At 47.7% G+C, this 19,651-nt stretch overlaps 1 protein-coding gene across 1 annotated transcript in view; it reads left to right on the top strand.

Moving 5' to 3' along the window:
* The window catches only part of LOC137429455 (SCO-spondin), a 444,698-nt gene that overhangs the window by 395,361 nt on the left and 29,686 nt on the right, over window positions 1-19,651 (top strand). Inside the window, exons 104-106 of the mRNA XM_078781076.1 lie at window positions 10,905-10,951; window positions 11,444-11,608; window positions 15,572-15,792. Of these exons, the coding sequence (XP_078637202.1) occupies window positions 10,905-10,951; window positions 11,444-11,608; window positions 15,572-15,792 (433 nt within the window). The remainder of the gene's footprint in view (window positions 1-10,904; window positions 10,952-11,443; window positions 11,609-15,571; window positions 15,793-19,651) is intronic.

Raw genomic sequence — 19,651 nt, forward strand, 5'->3', positions numbered from 1 at the left:
GTCCACTTTCGAATGTCTTGTTGCTTCAAGGCAAAGATGTGTAGCCTTATGGTGTACAACCTTCGGAGCAGTTTGTCCTTCATATCATGGGAGCAATAGCATGGATTATAAACATGGAAGGACCGAGCAATGGGTGAGACAGCTTTTCTTGTATTCCTTGAGCACAGTCAGAGCTGTTCAAATGGGAGGAAACACGTGACCTGCAATCGGCCAATCACAGCGCTCCATGGTGAGAAAAAAGATGGCCAGACTCTCTTTATATACGACACTGGCTCTAACTCGTGCCGTTGTAGTTCTTCATGTTGATGTCTTTCGTCCCTCTCCATAAATTGCCTTTTCTTTCCAAACCCTGCATGAACACTTTTAATTGCCCTTTTTGGTGGTAGTCTCTGGCGTTGTGATGTGGACGACCAGGACGACATGTCCAGTTGTAGTTCATTAACTTCCTTGTCCATCTCTCTTTTCCTTTCGACGTCTTGCATTGGAATCTCCACTTTCCTATAATTTCACCCTCTTTTTGTAATGTGTGCAGCCATCCAAGGATAATTGTAATCAGTGCTCTTTCTTAGTTTTTTTTCCTCTTTCACGAGTAGAGTTTCCTTAAGGCCGGCCAGTGTGTACGCACGAGATACGCCATGTTGTATGACGTATGGTGACGACAGGCGTGTGAGGGAAAAAAGCCTCAACGAGTGTGTTGAGCTTGCAGGAAGGCCTAGATGTACGCACACTAGTCTCTAAGCTGTCTAGCCTGGATTTGCATCGCTACCCAGCTATAAAATGACATCCCAATGCTTCACAGGTGGGGTGATTCATCAATGTGTGTGCCGTCCCTCGAATGCACTTTACCCTGGGCATCCCATCGCCGGCATTAGTTGGCGGACATTAAAGATCCACGGTGTTCTTCGGAAAGAGTAGGGGAGCTCAGCTCTGTTGCTGATCCTGCTGGGGAAGCTTTGAGCTCTTTCATATCCCCTCCCTCCCCCCAATATAAATTCCTGACTATGCCAGTGCCTGTGGGGCGCTAGTATTGACCTTTGGCCCCGGGCGCCACAAATCCTTATGACACTACCGGTCTCTGGTTACTAGCCTGTGAAGATCTCTCTTTTTATCCTCCTCCAATATTCCTTCTCTTCCTCTTTCTCAAAAAACTTAAAACTTAAAAAAAACTTTTTAAAATGGCCTTAAAACGATCATTCATGTGACGATTGTGACGATGAGATTTCATTCATTTCATTTCATTCATTCATTTCATTCAATTCATATTCATTCATTCATTTCATTCCTCTTTCTTAAAAAAGTTATTTGGTTTACGATTAAAAGTAAAGTGTATTTCTCAAAAAAGCAAAGTCCATTATTTGAATTTTCTCCCAAGCAATTTCGGTTCAAGTTTGATCACAGAACCTCTGATGTTTAATATTTCAAGAGCAAGTTATTGTAATAATAAATCCTTCCCATGATGTTGAAATAGTTTCAACATCTAACCAATATCCAAGCTTTAAATTGTTCTCTGAAAATACATTTTGGTGCCATGTGATGATTCAACCCTCCTGCCAGTTTTTCTTCATTCGTGTTTAACTCTTTATGGATTGAAGTGGAAAGTCTAGGAAAAGGGTATAATCCATAGTCATTCAGGCCAACGACCTCCTGGAGCAAGGAAAGGGAATAAGATTCAACCATATTGAGTGGACTGGCCTCCCTTGGAGACGAGGCCAGGTAGAGCAGGCAGATAATTATCCCACCAGAAAGGTCGTTCATGACCCAGCTGGGTTTAACCAATATTCTGATAGTGACGTGGCATTTCTCCTGAGACAAGTTTGACTTCCTCAAGATTAGAATCCAAATCCTTCGTTTTGCTGTCTTCTGTTGGAATTAAATAGACAACTTCTTGACTATGATTCCAGTGCAAATAGGCCACCACCGTACCCACATTTGGCAGAATGTCACCACGTGTGAATCACTCATCTTCTTCATATTTACAAGATTGAAAATCCTGAATTGTTGGAGTTGGCCTACTTTCGTAACGTGGACAGTGATGTGAGCAGGTTATTTCCATTAGGTCTGTGTGGATCCCATCTCAGAAATAACTTGATGTTAGTGACTGCGACGGTTATAATGTTAGCGACGGGCATACTGACAGATACCTTCTTTCGTATACATTCCATAATGCCTTACCCATAATTCATGTCATAGTTTTTGCAGACCGAAAGAGACTCTTAATCAGATTGTTGATTTGGTTTCCTCCTAAGGGATGCACAACGTGTTTTACCAATGGCCGAGCAAGCAGAGAATGAAGAAACAGAAAAATGGAGCTTGGTCAAGCAGTCAGCACACAAGGGCTTACTCTTTTCGAATGATATTGTTGGTTCTTTAAGATCCACGAGTGAGTGTTAGTCGACAGGGCAGCCAGCTAAATGACCCCTCCAAAGGACATCATGCCGTATGGTGCAACTCGCAACCTGAAAATCACGAGGATGACTGTTTACAGCCAGATACCTTTCTGCTTAGAATTGAGCACTGAAATGGCGCATCACACAAAATGGCGCATCACACAAAATGGCGCATCACACAAAATGGCGCATCACACAAAATGGCACATCACACAAAATGACGCATCACACAAAATGGCGCATCACACAAAATGGCGCATCACACAAAATGGCGCATCACACAAAATGGCACATCACACAAAATGGCGCATCACACAAAATGGCGCATCACACAAAATGGCGCATCACACAAAATGGCGCATCACACAAAATGGCACATCACACAAAATGGCGCATCACACAAAATGGCGCATCACACAAAATGGCGCATCACACAAAATGGCGCATCACACAAAATGGCACATCACACAAAATGGCGCATCACACAAAATGGCGCATCACACAAAATGGCGCATCACACAAAATGGCGCATCACACAAAATGGCACATCACACAAAATGGCGCATCACACAAAATGGCACATCACACAAAATGGCGCATCACACAAAATGGCACATCACACAAAATGGCACAACACACAAAATGGCACAACACACAAAATGGCACATCACACTTAGCAATGTCTCTTAATTGATGGGTTGCAGACAGACTGGTTGCTTTAACCAGATTTTAATGTAAGGGGTCATATATTTATTACATATGCATGTGGGGGAGAGGGCGGAGGGGGTTAATATATATTTATTACAAGAGCAAAACATTTATTCTGCCATATTTGTGAGTGGTGGCAGCATAGCCCAGACATATGCACACTCGGACCTGAGCTGTATGTAGCCTTGGTTCCAATCTCAGACAAGCTATAAACTGTCGTCCTGGTGTTTCAAAAGGCTTATGACTCATCAATGATGTGGGTGCCGTCCATCGGATAGACGTTCAACTGGTCAGTCCATCTGCTGGCATTAGTTGGTGGACGTTAAATATCTCACGGTGTCCTTCGTCAACAGCAGGCAAGCTATCGCCGGTACCATGAACAAATTACAAATTCCTGCCCAAAGTTCCAGTGTCGGTGGGGCGAACCCATCCAGGATTGTAACTTTAGCTAAGAAACTGTTTCGGTGGAACAGACACTCTCTTTATATAGCATGATGATATTTGTGTGCCTTTGTAAAATATATCCCCGAAGAGTAAACTCTAACTAGAGTTTGCTGCTTCAGCACAATGCTCTATTAAATGCTCCAATGCCTAATTATATAATCGTGACATGTTAACCATTTCGGACAGGTGGCAAAACTTTTTTTTATAACATTGCCTAAGGCTCATGGTTGACTTTGTTGTTCCAGGGGACATTGGGATAGATCAATGTATTTTTACATGACGAGGACTTTGGGAAACTTGACAAATCAACATAGTTTGTAGAATTTGAACTTTTGATCCCAGCATCATTAACTATGTGCTCTGATGGGAATGCCAAACAAGACAATCCAGACACCAAACAACCTCAGATAGGAACAATTAATTACATCTGCACCTTGTACATATTCGATCCTGTGGCTTATTGCTCCCAGCTTCATCGATCATAGCACAGAATCACCAAACACAGTTTTACCTCTCAGAAAAGTGCTAAAACCACTTAAATTACATGCATCTATATTATAATACACGAATTGAGGTTGATTTTGTGCACATGTCTCCTTTGGGGTGATGCTGTCTACGCTCCCTGTCTGTAATCTCAGTCATCGAGTTAATTGCGACTTTTTGCCATCGACCGATTTGAACTTTCCAGGAGTTGATGCAGGTGGGATTTTCAGGCAAAATCCGTCCATGTCGCCATCCTGTTGCTCGAAAGCTATGGTTTGATGGTTGACATTACAGCTGTATAATGCCAGTGCCCACATTGTGGATTTCCATTCTCTATGTCTATATAAACACAGCTATTGATAGTATGACCATGCATTTTGTCCCTGTGGACTAGAATAGAATGTGCGTGACCTTGAGCTTTGTCATCTGAAGAAAGGCAAAGGTTTTCGGACAGCTACGCATCCATTCAGACCACTTTGCCCAAATGTGTATCTTACTGTTCTCGAAGAGATGTTATCACCTGCACTTTGAGATAGGTCATTCACAAGATCTCTACAGGATCATCGTGTATCCTAGAGGTAGTGAACATACCATGAGGTACTTGTCATCACTTTTGGAAAGATTGGGCTTTCTTCCTTGACCACTTATATCATCAACAACAGTACCAGTTACACAAATCCTTCTCAGAATCTTGCACACAACTTCTGCTGAAACATGGTCTGGTTATAATCTTTCAGATGGAGTAGCCTTCACGAGATAACAATTTCATTTACATATGTTTGTCATGTGATATTTCCTTTCCAGGAGCCATATTATTCACCACACTATGATATCACTGATTTTTTTTTAGTCCATCTATAGGTTGCATTACATCCAATCACACCGTCACACTACATTACTTTGGATATCACTACGACGCACTTCACTTTTACACGAGATGTGATTTCATCGTGTGTTATTTGCACTTCATACCAAAGTTTTCCTCTGTTTCTATTGTGGCGGACACAAAAGCCCACTGGCGTGGTGACATCATTCCACGCACCAAGTGGGCGGTGGCCACGTCCGAGGGGTAGGCGTGGCCTCAGGAGAGACACCGGGCGCCCAGCCCGGAGCGGTACAGTGTTACAGTGTAGTCTTGAATAAAGGCGTTTATATGTTACCGCTTGTCCGCTTCCTCCTTGCTCACAAGCAGCGCGCGTTACGCCGCGCTTTATTGGTGACCCTCGACGTTGGATCTGCCGGAGCGATCCTTCCACACGCGACGCCATCGCCATGGCCGCCTTCGTCAAACTTCCGGAATTTTGGGAGGCTCAGGCCGAAGTCTGGTTCGTCCAGGCCGAAGCCCAATTTCAGCTTCGGCACCTCACCGGCGATGACACGCGCTACTGCCACGTCGTCGCCTCCCTCGGGCCCGGCACGGCCGCTCGAGTTGTGTCCGTCCTTCGCCACCCACCGGACGGCCACAAGTACGAGGCACTCAAGCGGCTACTCCTAGCCACGTTCAGCCTCATGGACGACGCACGGGCCGACCGCCTCCTGGATCTCCCCGAGCTCGGTGAGACGCGCCCGTCGGTCCGAATGGACCATATGCTGTCACTGTTGGGCGACGAAGCCCCCGGTTCGTTATTCCGGGCGCTTTTCCGTCGCCAACTTCCAGCGCAGGTTCGCCTCGCGTTGGCCGGGACCGGGCTAACGGAACCCCGAGCATTGGCGGCCGAGGCGGACAAGTACTTCGCCGCTTCGGACACGCGGGCGAGCGTTGGCGTGGCCGTCACGGCCTTCGACGCTGCTGTTCCACAGCATCATCTTCTACAGCACGCTGATGTACCACAGCATCATCTTCTACAGCACGCTGATGTTCCACAGCATCATCTTCTACAGCACGCTGATGTTCCACAGCATCATCTTCTACAGCACGCTGATGTTCCACAGCATCATCTTCTACAGCACGCTGTGGTTCAGCAGCATGCTGATACGCACCTCGTGAACGCCGCCACGCCCCGCCCACCGCCGCGGCGAAAACCGCCACCGCGGGGAAACCCGTCGACTCCACCGGCCTGGCGGAGCCAGCCGCGCTCCTCCAGCTCCACCACCTGGTGCTGGTTCCACGCCAAGTTCGGCCACGAAGCTCGGCGGTGTCATCCGCCATGCTCCTTCAACGGGTCGGGAAACGCCCGGGCCGGCGCTCAATTGTGGCGATGAGCGCCGGCCGTTCGAGCAGCCTGCTGTTCATAACGGACACCTTCTCCGGGCGCCGTTACCTGTGCGACACGGGAGCACAGGTGAGTGTCATTCCCGCCGGCATGTCAGACAAGCACGCCGCGGGTGGGGGCCCCGCGCTGCTTGCCGCGAACGGGACGCCCATCCGTACGTACGGAAAACGCTGCCTCTCTCTGCGGTTTGGAGGGCAGGTTTTCCGATGGACGTTCGTCACCGCCGACGTGCCCATGGCACTGCTTGGCGCGGACTTCCTGTGCGCTAATGGGCTCCTGGTCGACGTCAAGCGCAGACGGCTTGTCCAGGCCGAGACGTTCAGCTCGCTCGCATGTGCGTTGCCCAGCTCAACGAGCGGCTTGCCAAGCGGCTTGCCGAACGATTCGGTTCCGGCCACGTTGGTCTGTACGCTTCCGGCAGCGGACGCATTCACCCGCCTCCTCGCCGGTTTCCCGGCCCTCACGCAGCCCACCTTCTCGGCGGGGGCCGTCAAGCACGGGGTGGCCCATCACATCCCCACCGTCGGGCCACCGGTCTACGCCCGGGCACGCCGCCTCGAGCCGACGAAGCTGGCGGTGGCAAAAGCGGAGTTCGCTACCCTGGAGCGACTCGGCATCGTTCGGCGCTCAGAGAGCGCTTGGGCGTCGCCGCTGCACATCGTGCCGAAGCCCGGCGGGGGATGGCGACCGTGCGGGGACTATCGCCGTCTCAATGACGCCACGACTCCCGACCGCTACCCCGTCCCCCACATTCAGGACTTTTCCGCCCGTTTGGCGGGCAGGTCCTTCTTCTCGAAGGTGGACCTCATACGCGGCTACCATCAGGTCCCCGTCAGGCCGGAGGACGTCCCGAAGACGGCGGTCATCACGCCATTCGGACTCTTCGAGTTCCTGCGCATGCCCTTCGGTCTGAAGAATGCGGCTCAGGCGTTCCAGCGACTGATGGACAGCGTCCTGCGCGACTTGGATTTTGTCTACGTCTACCTGGACGATATCCTCGTCGCCAGCGCGTCCCGCGAAGAGCACCTACGCCACCTCCGCACGCTCTTCGAACGCCTGGGCCAGCATGGCCTGATTGTGAACCCCGCAAAGTGCCGGTTCGGCGCCGCCACAATCGATTTTCTGGGGCACCGTGTCACCAGGCACGGAGCCGTCCCCCTGCCGGCCAAGGTGGAGGCGGTGAAGGGGTTTCCGCGCCCCCGCACGATCAGAGGGCTGCAGGAGTTCCTGGGCATGGTGAACTTTTACCATCGGTTCCTGCCCCGTATCGCCCAGCTCCTGCGCCCCCTGCACGAAGCTCTCCGAGGTAAGCCGGGCAAAGGCGACGTTACCTGGACCGAGCAGATGCACACGGCGTTCACGGGCGCGAAGCTCGCCTTGGCTAACGCCACCATGCTCGCGCACCCGGCGCCCGATGCACCGATCGCCCTCACCACCGATGCCTCGGACTACGCGGTGGGCGCGGTGCACGAGCAATGGGTGCGTGGAGCTTGGCAACCGCTGGCGTTCTTTAGCCGGCAGCTTCGCCCGCCCGAACGCCGTTACAGTACCTTCGACCGCGAGTTGCTCGGACTTCACTTGGCGGTCAGGCACTTCCGCCATCTGCTCGAGGGCCGGGCGTTCACTGCCTTCGTCGACCACAAGCCGCTGATCTTCGCGATGGGCAAGGTCACCGAGCCGTGGTCGGCCCGGCAGCAGCGTCACCTCTCGGCCGTGTCCGAGTACACGACGGACATCCAGCACGTCGCGGGGAAGGACAACCCGGTGGCGGATTGCCTTTCCCGGGCCGTCGCCCACGCAGTCCACCTCGGCATCGACTATGCCCGGATGTCAGCGGACCAGGCCGCTGACCCCGACGTCCAGGCCTTGCGGACCGCCGTCACAGGCCTCCGCGTCACCGAGGTGCCGTTCGACGGCGCGGGCGCGGCCCTCTTGTGCGACGTCTCCCTCGGGCGTCCTCGCCCCATTGTGCCCGCGGGCTGGCAGCGCCAGGTGTTTGACGCCATCCACGGCCTGTCCCACCCGGGCGCGAGGGCCTCCCAAAGGCTGATCGCCGACAAGTTCGTCTGGCATGGCCTCCGGAAGGCCGTCCGCGGCTGGGCCAGGACATGCCTCGCGTGCCAGCGCGCCAAGGTGCACCGGCACACCCAGGCCCCGTTGGCCCCGTTCACGGTGCCGGAACGCCGGTTTGACCACGTCCACGTGGACCTGGTGGGACCTCTGCCCCCCTCGCGGGGTTTCACCCACGTCCTCACCATGGTGGACCGCACCACCCGGTGGCCGGAGGCCGTGCCCTTGGCGTCGACAACGGCGGCCGATGTCGCGCAGGCTTTCATCGCCACCTGGGTCGCCCGGTTCGGCGCCCCCTCAGACATCTCATCCGACCGCGGCCCCCAGTTCACCTCAGAGCTCTGGGGGGCGGTTGCGCAGGGGCTCGGGGTCCGGCTGCACCGAACCACGGCCTACCACCCCCAGGCTAACGGCCTGTGTGAGCGATTTCACCGCTCATTGAAGGCCGCGCTCCGGGCCACCCTCCGCGACGGCGGCTGGGTCGACAGGCTCCCCTGGGTCCTGCTGGGCCTCCGGACGGCGCCCAAGGAGGACCTGCGCGCATCCGCGGCGGAGTTGGTCTTCGGGCAACCGCTGCGGGTGCCGGGCGAGTTCCTCCCCGACTCCACGGCACCATGGTCCGCGGCACAGCAGCGCTCCGCTCTGCAAGAGACCGCCCAGAGGTTCGCCCCGGTGCCAACGGCATGCCACGGGCACCCACCGACGCACGTCGCCCCGGAGCTTCGCACGGCGGAGTACGTCTTCGTCCGCCACGATGCCCATCGGACACCACTGCGGCCCCCGTACGACGGGCCTTTCCGCGTGCTGGAGACCGGGGCGAAGCACTTCACCCTGGACATCGGCGGTACTCCTGACCGCGTTTCGGTAGACCGCCTCAAGCCGGCCCACCTCGATGTGGACCATCCACCGCCAGTGGCCCGACCCCCACGTCGGGGCCGCCCTCCTGCGGGCGGACCCCCGGCACCGCCCAGCCCCGCCGCCCCCCGGTCCTGCACCCATCCCAGGAGCAGCCAGGGGCATCCCACCTGGCATCCCTGCACCCCGGACGCCGCCGATCGCCAGGGGGCGCTTCGGCCGGGTCATTCGTCTGCCCCGCAAACTGGCCCTCCAGGTGCGCGGGAATTCTGGGGGGGCGCGTGTGGCGGACACAAAAGCCCACTGGCGTGGTGACATCATTCCACGCACCAAGTGGGCGGTGGCCACGTCCGAGGGGTAGGCGTGGCCTCAGGAGAGACACCGGGCGCCCAGCCCGGAGCGGTACAGTGTTACAGTGTAGTCTTGAATAAAGGCGTTTATATGTTACCGCTTGTCCGCTTCCTCCTTGCTCACAAGCAGCGCGCGTAACGCCGCGCTTTACTATCATTATTCTGACATTTCTGTTTGTCAGCCATTCACACAATACCACTTGATATTCATGGCTTTTCTATACCTCATTGGAAAACTCTTTGACAGCGGAGTGACATGGACATTTCTCTGAGGTCTTAAACTTCATGGTTTCTGCTTTTTTATTATGCCACTGAAGGTATATGGAGGTTATGTTTTCACTCCTATCTGTCTTTTGCTGTTTATTTGTCTGTCTGTTTGTCTGTGAGCAGGATGTCGCAAAAGGTTATGAACGGGTTCGGACCAAATTTTGTGGACATGTTGGGTGTACGACAAGGATGAAATGATTATATTTTGGTGAACATCCGAATACAGATATGAGAACTCTTCAAGTAATTTTTCACCATTGAGTGATAGGGCCAAAAACGATATAAATCACGCACGATATTTCAAAATGTTGTGGATGATTTATGAAAAACAAGGTGGATGAGTTGGGTAAGTGACAAGAACAAGCCGATGAGATTTTGGTTGAGGTCCCAATCCAGATCCGGCCTATCATTGGGATACAAAACAAACTGTTCAGCCTGGCGGAGGTATGCTCTCCACTGAGTTCCGTTCTCTTTGTATAAGTTGTTTTGAACTTTCTTCTTCTTGTATACAGAAATCTAGTCTGATGTGCTAAAATACAGGAGGCAGCAGTTTCACAGACTGACAGAGGATCAAAAGGGAACAGAGAGACAAAGACCGCATTTGATTGGATGAACGGCAGAAAGGAAAGGGGAACTTTTGGTGGGGAGGGTTGTTAGTTACAGAAAAAGAGACCATTACTGAGTATAGAAGAAAATGCAGGTGCATATGGCAGGCAAGGATAACTCAGAGGTAGGAAACTTACCAATGAGCCTTCCAGTCGTTCCAGTGAGTTTGATTTATCGACCCAAATATAAACTCACAAAACCTAGTACTCACATTTTATCAATGATTATGTCATCCATTGGCAGGACATTGGCAAAGGCAATGGAAAACCATCTAGTGCATTATTTGTGTTGAGGTTGCGTCAGTAAGCTCTATTAAGCGTACGGACATCTGATGGAATAAATTGTATTTTAACGATTCATATGATTCATAAATCAATAAATCAATGATTCATAAAACCCGAGAAAAAATCTGTCTTTTGCCTTTCATGTGATGCAAATGTATTATTCCTCGGTCACTAGATTGTCTTTATTTTTGTTTTCCATCATTGTAACGTCTCTCTGTAATTGTCTTGCCTTTTCAGCACATGCACACAGGGAGCTTTTGATTGCACTGCACAGGCCTGTCAAGGTGAGCAATTCAACACATCATTCCAGGTGTTTGTCATGTCAGGCTGCAGCTACAATTAGTGTCCTTGTGCTTCGCAACGTCTCCATCACTATAAAGTCCTCATAGCTAAACATCTGGATTGCTACAGTGGGATTTTCTCTTTTCCCCAAATTAATACAGAAATATACAATGGAACTTTTGGCTCATCACACACAAAAGAGCCATTTGACCCATCACAGTGGTGTCTCATCCATATTGACTAAGCTTCAATTCTAATCCTTTAGATTATGTTTACTTGACAAACACTAGTTTTGTTTCTTTAACAACCACAGATTAAAGGCAAAACAAGTACAGATACATTCAAAATAATGAATGCGGAGAATGAATAAAAGCAAGGCGGAAAAAAGGATAAAATAATTTACAAAGCATAAAGTGTAATATACACCCTCAAGAATCGTAGGAAATCCCTTGCTCATATTTTCTTGCTCATTCTCTTTAAATCGCTTTTCCCAGTGGATTGTGTTTGGTCAGAGTGGAGTCAATGGTCAATATGCTCCAAGACATGTGGGACTGGAGAACACACAGCATGGCGCAGCCGCCTCCAGAATCCACAATATGGAGGCCGTGACTGTGAAGGCAGGAGAAGTCGCACTGAGCCTTGTTACATGGATGATTGTGGTACATAATGTGCTTCCCCATTTTTCATGATGATCGATCAAATGATCCCAAAACAATTTGTTGTTATTGCTGTTATTATTTTGTGCTTATTTGTTTTAACATCTTTGGTCGAGTGGTTAAATGCATGTTTATTTTTCCACTTGTTGGTGTGGGGTTGTTTCCCTTGTGGCTGCTCACTCTCACCAACCCACACATAGCAAGTGTGGTGAGTTTGCCAAGCTCCCGTCATTAGGGATGCCTTTGTCCTACAGTGGACTGAAATAGGCTAGAGAAGAGGGTGTGTGTGTGTGTGTGTGTGTGTGTGTGTGTGTGTGTGTGTGTGTGTGTGTGTGTGTGTGTAATATACACGTGTGTGTGTGTGTGTGTGTGTGTGTGTGTGTGTAATATACACGTGTGTGTGTGTGTGTGTGTGTGTGTGTGTGTGTGTGTGTGTAATAATATACGTGTGTGTGTGTGAGAGAGAGAGAGAGAGAGAGAGAGAGAGGAGAGGAGAGGAGAGGAGAGAGAGAAAAAGAAAGAAAGAAAAAAAGAGAGAGAAAGAAAGAAAAAGAGAAAGGGAAACACACACACAGTGACTGTGTGTGTGTGTGTGTGTGTGTGTATGTGTGTGTGCGTGTGTGTGTGTGTGTGTGTGTGTGTGTGTGTGAGTGTGTGAGAGATAGATATCCCCTCGTCAAAGCAATAATAGCAAGTATTTGTTTTTTGCATTCTAAAACCAGAGATGTAGTACAGAGAAATTCACCTTCGAAATCCTATGAAGTTATGGACTTTTCGCGAGAACAACCTTGTCATGTTGACCTCATTGCCTGATTAAGTTTGGCAGCATTGAAACTTTTTGAATGAACGTTTTGAATTTGCGTTCAATTCACAGCTAATGAATACTTTGAAACACCTTTAAAAAAGAAAGAACTGCAGATGAAAGGTGGAGTTTGAATTATTTCTCCAAAAATGTACAGTCAGGCTATCCATTTCATTTGCTTTTTCATCCATCCATACAAACCACATGTCTGTCGACCTCATGTCAACAACGTGAAAATCTGATGTGATGAACTACATTATTTGAACATATTGTGATGTGTTCCATCATATTGAACTACTTTCCATGGCCTGCAGGTGTACGCAATGATGGAACACCAGAACCTAATATAGACCATTTTAAGGCTAATATAGACCATTTTAAGGCTAACCTAATATAGACCATAATCATACAGTCCCTTCAGAAATTATTCACATCCCTTGACTTTTTCACATTTTGTTGTGTCACAGCCGGAATATAAATGCATGAAACTTTTTTTTTTGTCACCGATCTAGACAAAATACCCCATAATGACAAAGTGAAAATATGTGTTTAGAAATTCTTACAAATTTATTGCAAATGAAAGACAGAAATATCTAGTTTACATAAGTATTCAGCCCCTGAGTTAATACTTCGTAAAAGTGCCTTTGGCAACAATTACAGCTTCGAGTCTTCTTGGGTATGTCTGTATCAGCTTTGCACATCTGGATTTGGGTTGTTTCTCCCATTCTTCCATGCAGATTTTCTCAAGCTCTGTCAAGTTGCATGGGGAGCGTTGGTGAACAGCAATCTTCAAGTCTTTCCACAGATTCTCAATGGGATTCAAGTCTGGGCTTTAGCTGAGCCACGCAAGGACTTTCACGTTCTTGTTCTGAAGCCATTCCAGTGTTGCTTTGACTGTATGCTTGGGATCATTGGCCTATTGGAATGTAAATCTTTGACGCAGTCTAAGGTGTTTTGCACTCTGAAGCAGGCTCTCCTCAAGGATTTGCCTGTATTTGGCTCCATTCATTGTTCCCTCTGTCCTTACAAATCTCCCAGTCCCTGCCATTGAAAAGCATCCCCATAGCATGATGATGCCATCAACATGCTTCACAGTTGGGATTGTGTTAGATGGATAATGAGCTGTGCTCGTTTTCCGCCAGACGCAGCGCTTTCCATTCAGGCCAAAAACTTCATTTTTCATCTCATCAGACCACATAATATTTGCCTCATGCTCTCAGAGTCTTTCACATGCCTTTTTCTTAACTTCAGACGTGCTGTCATGTGCCTTTTTCTCAGGGGCAACTTCCGTCTGGCCACTCTCCCATAAAGCGTAGATTTGTGAAGTGCTGCAGAGACTGGTGTCCCTCCAGCAGGTTCTCAAATCTCAGCCAAGGAACCCTGTGGTTCTGTCAGAGTGGTCATTGGGGTCTTGGTCACCTCCCTGACCAAGGTCCTTCTTGCCCAGTTGCTTCGTTTGGTCAGATCGCCAACTCTAGGAAGAGTCTGGGTAGTTCCATATTATTTCCATTTCCTGATGATGGAGCTCACTGTGCTCTTGGGAACTTTCAACACTCTAGAAATTGTTTTGTACCCTTCCCCAGATGTATGCCTCCTCACAATTCTATCTCGGAGTTATATGGACAGTTTCTTGGACTTCATGATAGAGTTTCTGTTCTGACATGCACTGTCAACTGTGGGACATTATATAGAAAGGTGTGTTTCTCTCTAAATCATGTCCAATCAATTGAATTGGCCACAGGTGGACTCCAAGTTGTAGAGACATCTCAAGGATGATCAAAGGAAATTGGATGCACCTGGCTCAATTTGGATTGTCATTACAAACGGGTTGAATACTTATTGACAAGGCATTTCAGCTTTTCAATTTTAATTATTTTGTAGTAATTTCTATAAATAAACAAGTACAAAAAGTTTTAATTAAAACAAAAGCCGCGTCGATGTTACACAATGCCTAGATGCAGCTGTGCCTATAACGTCGATGTTATAGGCACAGGACATTCCTATTGATTCAATTACTTGATGTTATTTTTGTGCAAAGTGAAAATATATCTCGGCAATTTCCCGTGTGTGGCGACGAATTTTTAATATATCTCGGCATTTTCCCGTCTGTTATTTCAGGCGGTGTATGACTGACTATGCCGCGATTTAAAAAATATATATCTCGGCAATTTCCCATGTGTAGCGACACGTGAACGAAGCTATGCTCCTCTCTCCACATTATTGTGACGACGTATAAATTAAATATTTCATCGTGACGATTGGCATCAAATGGACGAATTTTTAATATATCTCGGCATTTCCCCGTCTGTTATTTTGGGCGGTGTATGACTGACCATGCCGCGATAAACAAAATATATATATATATCTCGGCATTTTCCCATCTCTTATTTCGGGCGGTGTATGACTGACCATGCCGCGATTTTAAAAATATATATCTCAATGGACTTGAAGTTACAGGCCTTTGAGAATTCATTTCGTTCTATAAAGGGCAACTTTCATCGGATTTTCTTCCCGTTTTTTTTCAACCGAGTCTAAAACTATGTTAGCGACTGTGAAAAATGAAATGATATATCGAATTTGATTTGAAATAAAACTGTGTGAGAGAGGAAGACACCACGGGCCTACAAAACAGGCCTCAAAGCTATGCGAGTTAATAAAATGGTGGATATTTGTTTATATGAAGGCTCTCCCAGAATGGATGGAGCTATGGTTCCCAGAATGGGTGGAGCTTTGAGGTTTTGTCTTCTCTGCAAGAACAAGAAGAAGAAGAAGAAGAAGAACAACAGCAGAGGGCACTCTATGAGCAGCGTCTGCGACGCGGCTAAAAAAATCCACTTTGACATATGGAGTATTATGTGTAGTTCTGTGACAAAAAAAATCTCAATTTAATCCATTTTAAATTCAGGTTGTAACATAACAAAATGTGAAAAAGTCAATGGGTGTGAATACTTTCTGAAGGCACTGTATGTGTTGGAAAAGAAATATCTCTGTATTAACAGAGATTGTTGTGTTCATTAGTCTACATGTTAAACCGTTGTTTCCGCATTCTGCATTTTGAGATTTGCACAATCCATGTACCGGCCACATTTATACAAATGAATGTTTTGAGAGCAGTCATGCTGCATTTCGTTCTCGTCTTTTTTCTCACACCTACCCTTGTACAGCTTGCCCAAAAGGTGAGCTCTGGCAGCGTGGCGGTATGCCTGTACCATGGTGTGAGCGGACGTGTCAGCAGGTCTTTGACACAGACAGTTTGTCTTGCGAAAATGAGGCCAGCTCGAGAAAGGACACGTGCATTTGCGAGCCAGGCCAATACCGCAATTCTACAGGACATTGTGTCATCCCAGCATTGTGCGAATGTCACGATAATGACCTCATCTACTCGGTGGGTGCACTGTACAACCTGAAAGACTGATAGGCAATTTTCACGCGAAACTTCAGGTATTAATCTGTCTATCACAGCTACCTGCACTATAATATTTTAATTGTCATTAATGTGAGCTTTCAGCTCAGTTGACATATGCTCACCATAGGTTTAAAATGAATGAATACAAACATAATTTTACAAAAATGTTCACATGCCAAAAATGATAAAATTTTATTTTCAGTTTTTAGAAGTAAATACAAAGCTGGATATCTAAAAAAAATCAATTTGTTAAAAAGCCTGTCCTCCAAACTAGATAAAAGGCTGACTGTATAATCGTCCTAAGGTTATTGTAAAACATAAAAAATATACCCAACTGTCTATACCAAAAAGTAGGATATGAATGTAATAAGCTTGTACAAACATAATTTAGAAAAAAAAAATAGTTATGGACTGATTTGTCACAAATAAAATGTCAATTTAATTTTTCTTTGTTATGAGGAAGGAATAAACCATATGAGCACAAGTCATTAAGAATATTACATCTAGAATTCCCATAGGCAATATTCATCAGCATTTACACAGAATGACTAGTTATGCCAGTGATTTTCTCCAATTTCAAAACAAATCATGGAAAAACATGTCTGAAATTGCTCCATATGAAACTCATTCAAAATCATATACAGGCTATATACAATGCTACAAGGAACACCGTTTATAATTTCCTTATTTCATACACACTAGCAGGGTACCCGTCTCTGAAGGGTTCGTAGATGTCTCACCTCAAGTTTCACAATACGTTGAATGGCACAATTTGTGGGTCCATCACATGTTCTGAGGTCGTATGCCCAGCAGAACCCCCGGCGGGTGTCTACATATGATTTAGTCTCATACCACAGAGCCACCACTTTTGTCTTCTGCTCCACTGTCAATGGCATATTTGAGCTACGGAGCTAGAAATCCCAGTGAACAAATACCACGATAGCACCACCAAACCCTGAAAAGGAAAACGGTATAGGTCAAAAAACAAAGAAATGGCAGGACGTCAAAGTTGTATCAATCTTTTTGAAACATCCTGTACATATTTTTTCCCCTCCAAAACAGGTTAGGATATTTGAATGAAACAACATATAACCTGAAGATTAGTTCTTCCTGCCAGTGGGAGTTTCGTGATTCTGACACTTGATATCTCATTGCTACATTTGTTAAGATGGCTGAGGGCAGCACGACGTTGCCAGTGCTGTGAAGCACTGGAGACAGGAGGTGGAATGATTTACTGGAGATTATATTTGGGTACACCACTATGATCCTGATAGTAAGGATTGGGTTCCTCTCTCACCAGTCATGGCATCTCAGCAAAGGACTTCTGCGACTCATTGGAACTGACACAATCTGTCAATTTCCCGACCCGGATCTCAGTCAATGGAGTATCTTCTCTTCTAGACTTGGTTATGACAAACTTCCCTGTAAATGTCTGCTGCTCTTCTTCTGCTCCAATCGGTTCTTCTGATCATGTGCTTGTTAAAGTGGATATCTCTCTGGCCATTCTCAGAGAGCCTCCTCAGTGTCGCCGAGTCTGGCATTTCACTCAAGCCGACTGGCACGGTCTTCAAGCAGACATCAATCATCTGGAATGGTCTCCCATCTCTACTGCTTCTGACATCAATTCTTCCAAAGCAAACTGCTCTCTCTCTCTCTCATGCACAGATTTATCCCATCTCGTCTTCAGTTGTCTTACCCTTCCTCCCGTCCATGGTACACTGAATCTTGTGGTGAGGCAGTTGCCCTGAAACAAGTTGCCTTTGCCTCTTGGAAGGCTAATCCAACTGAAGGCAATCTCAGTTCCTTCCACCAAGTTCGGAAAAAGTGTGTGTCTACCCTCAGGAGAGCCAGGAAGCACTATCTCTCCACACTCAAGAATGAACTCTCAAACCTGACTCCTTCCTCCAAATCCTGGTGGCATCTGGTCAAATCCGTTTCTGGTGTTTGTTCCCCCTCCATCCCCTCCCTTACCTCAAATGGCTGCACAGTTGACACCGCACTTGACAAAGCCGAATGCCTCAACTCTGTGTTTGCCTCAAAATCTTGTGTCCCAAACCCATCTCTCTCTGTTCCCACCTTTCCCAGTCGAACCCAACTGCTCCTGGACTCTGTGTCCTTCTCTCCTGACAAGGTGGAGAAGTTTTTGTCAAACCTCAACTCTGATTCTGCAACTGGACCAGAAGGCATCAACCCACGGGTCCTAAAATCCTGCTCTGCCACTCTATCTCACCCTCTCTCTGTTTTTTTCACCCTCTCTTTTTCTCAAGGTCATCTGCCAGCATCTTGGAAATCAGCAAACATTACCGCTTTACACAAAAAAGGTGCAAAAACAGATCCTTGCAACTACAGACCAATCCGCCTGCTTCCAATTTATCAGCAAAGTCATGGAATCCATCATTGCTTCGGATATCAAATCCTTCCAATTCTCCAATGGCTTGATCTCCGATCATCAATTTGGATTCAGACCAGGTCATTCTACTCTGGTCATGCTGCTTCTGCTGTCTCAATCTTCTGATGTCTTCTGATGTCTTCTGATGTCTCAATGTCTGTCTTCTGCTGTCCTCAATGCCAAACAGGAAATCAGAGCTGTGTCCCTTGACATATCATGTGCCTTCGATACGGTCTGGCACCCAGCTCTGCTCACCAAACTATCCTCCTATGGTATCCATGGATATCTCCACGCATGGCTTGCGGACTTCCTCTCTGTTCATAGTCAACGTGTGGCCCTGAATGGATTTCTCACATCTCCCCTCCTGTTCAGGCTGGTGTCGTGGAAGTGTAGTGAGACTCAAGACTCCAATGATGTCACAGGTTTACAAAAGATCACAACTTTATTAACTGGTTGTTCACTTCATTCCAATACCAAATAACTACCGTTTAACTCAATGGACCAGGTAACTCTATCCGCATAGTCCCTCTTTCGTGGCTGATGTCTTCTTTGCAGCGCCGTACTCGTGGTACACGTTCATTCCGTCGGGCAGGGCTTCTGAGGATGAGTGCTCCTGAGTCAAGGAGATGTTCACTCTTTTATGGGCACCGCAGTATTAATCCTTCCTCCGCTAATCCTAATCCGTTCTCCGCAAACGTTACTTGGTCGCCTCACTGGCACCAGCTCGCTCCCCTCCTGCTGCGAGTCCATTTACCAAACAATAGGGGGGTGCTCCAGCCTGGGGCTGTGACCAGGTGGACAAGAGATTACCATGTTCGTGCACATTCCTGACATTCATTTACGAAATCGTCTATCTGCTTCGTTACCAGTCCCAATCAATGAGTTACCAGTCCCAATCAATGAGTTACATTTCCACAATTCCCTCATCTTTTTGTTTTTGTTTATATTAACCTCTTTCTCTTTTTCTCTCTTTCTGTCTGTCTATGTCTCTCTCTGTCTGTCTCTCTCTGTCTATCTCTCTCTGTCTGTCTCTCTCTCACTTTCTGTCTCTCTCTGTCTATCTCTCTCTGTCTGTCTGTCTGTCTCTCTCTATCTGTCTGAATATCGTCTTTATCTCTGTCTGTCTCTATGTCTCTCTCTCTTTCTTTCTGTCTCTCTCTCTCTGTCTCTCTGTCTGTTTGTCTCTCTCTGTCTATCTCTCTCTGTCTGTCTCTCTCTCACTTTCTGTCTTTCTCTGTCTATCTCTCTCTCTTTCTGTCTGTCTCTCTCTCTCTGTCTGTCTCTCTCTGTCTGTCTATCTCTCTCTCTGTCTGTCTATCTCTCTCTCTCTGTCTGTGGTTCTCTCTGTCTGTCTCTCTCTCTGTCTGTCTCTGTCTGTCTATCTCTCTGTCTGTCTATGTCTCTCTCTGTCTGTCTCTCTTTCTGTCTGTCTATGTCTCTCTCTGTCTG

This window comes from Myxine glutinosa, chromosome 6 (genome assembly GCF_964187855.1).
Source record: "Myxine glutinosa chromosome 6, kmMyxGlut1.1, whole genome shotgun sequence".
NCBI lineage: Eukaryota > Metazoa > Chordata > Myxini > Myxiniformes > Myxinidae > Myxine > Myxine glutinosa.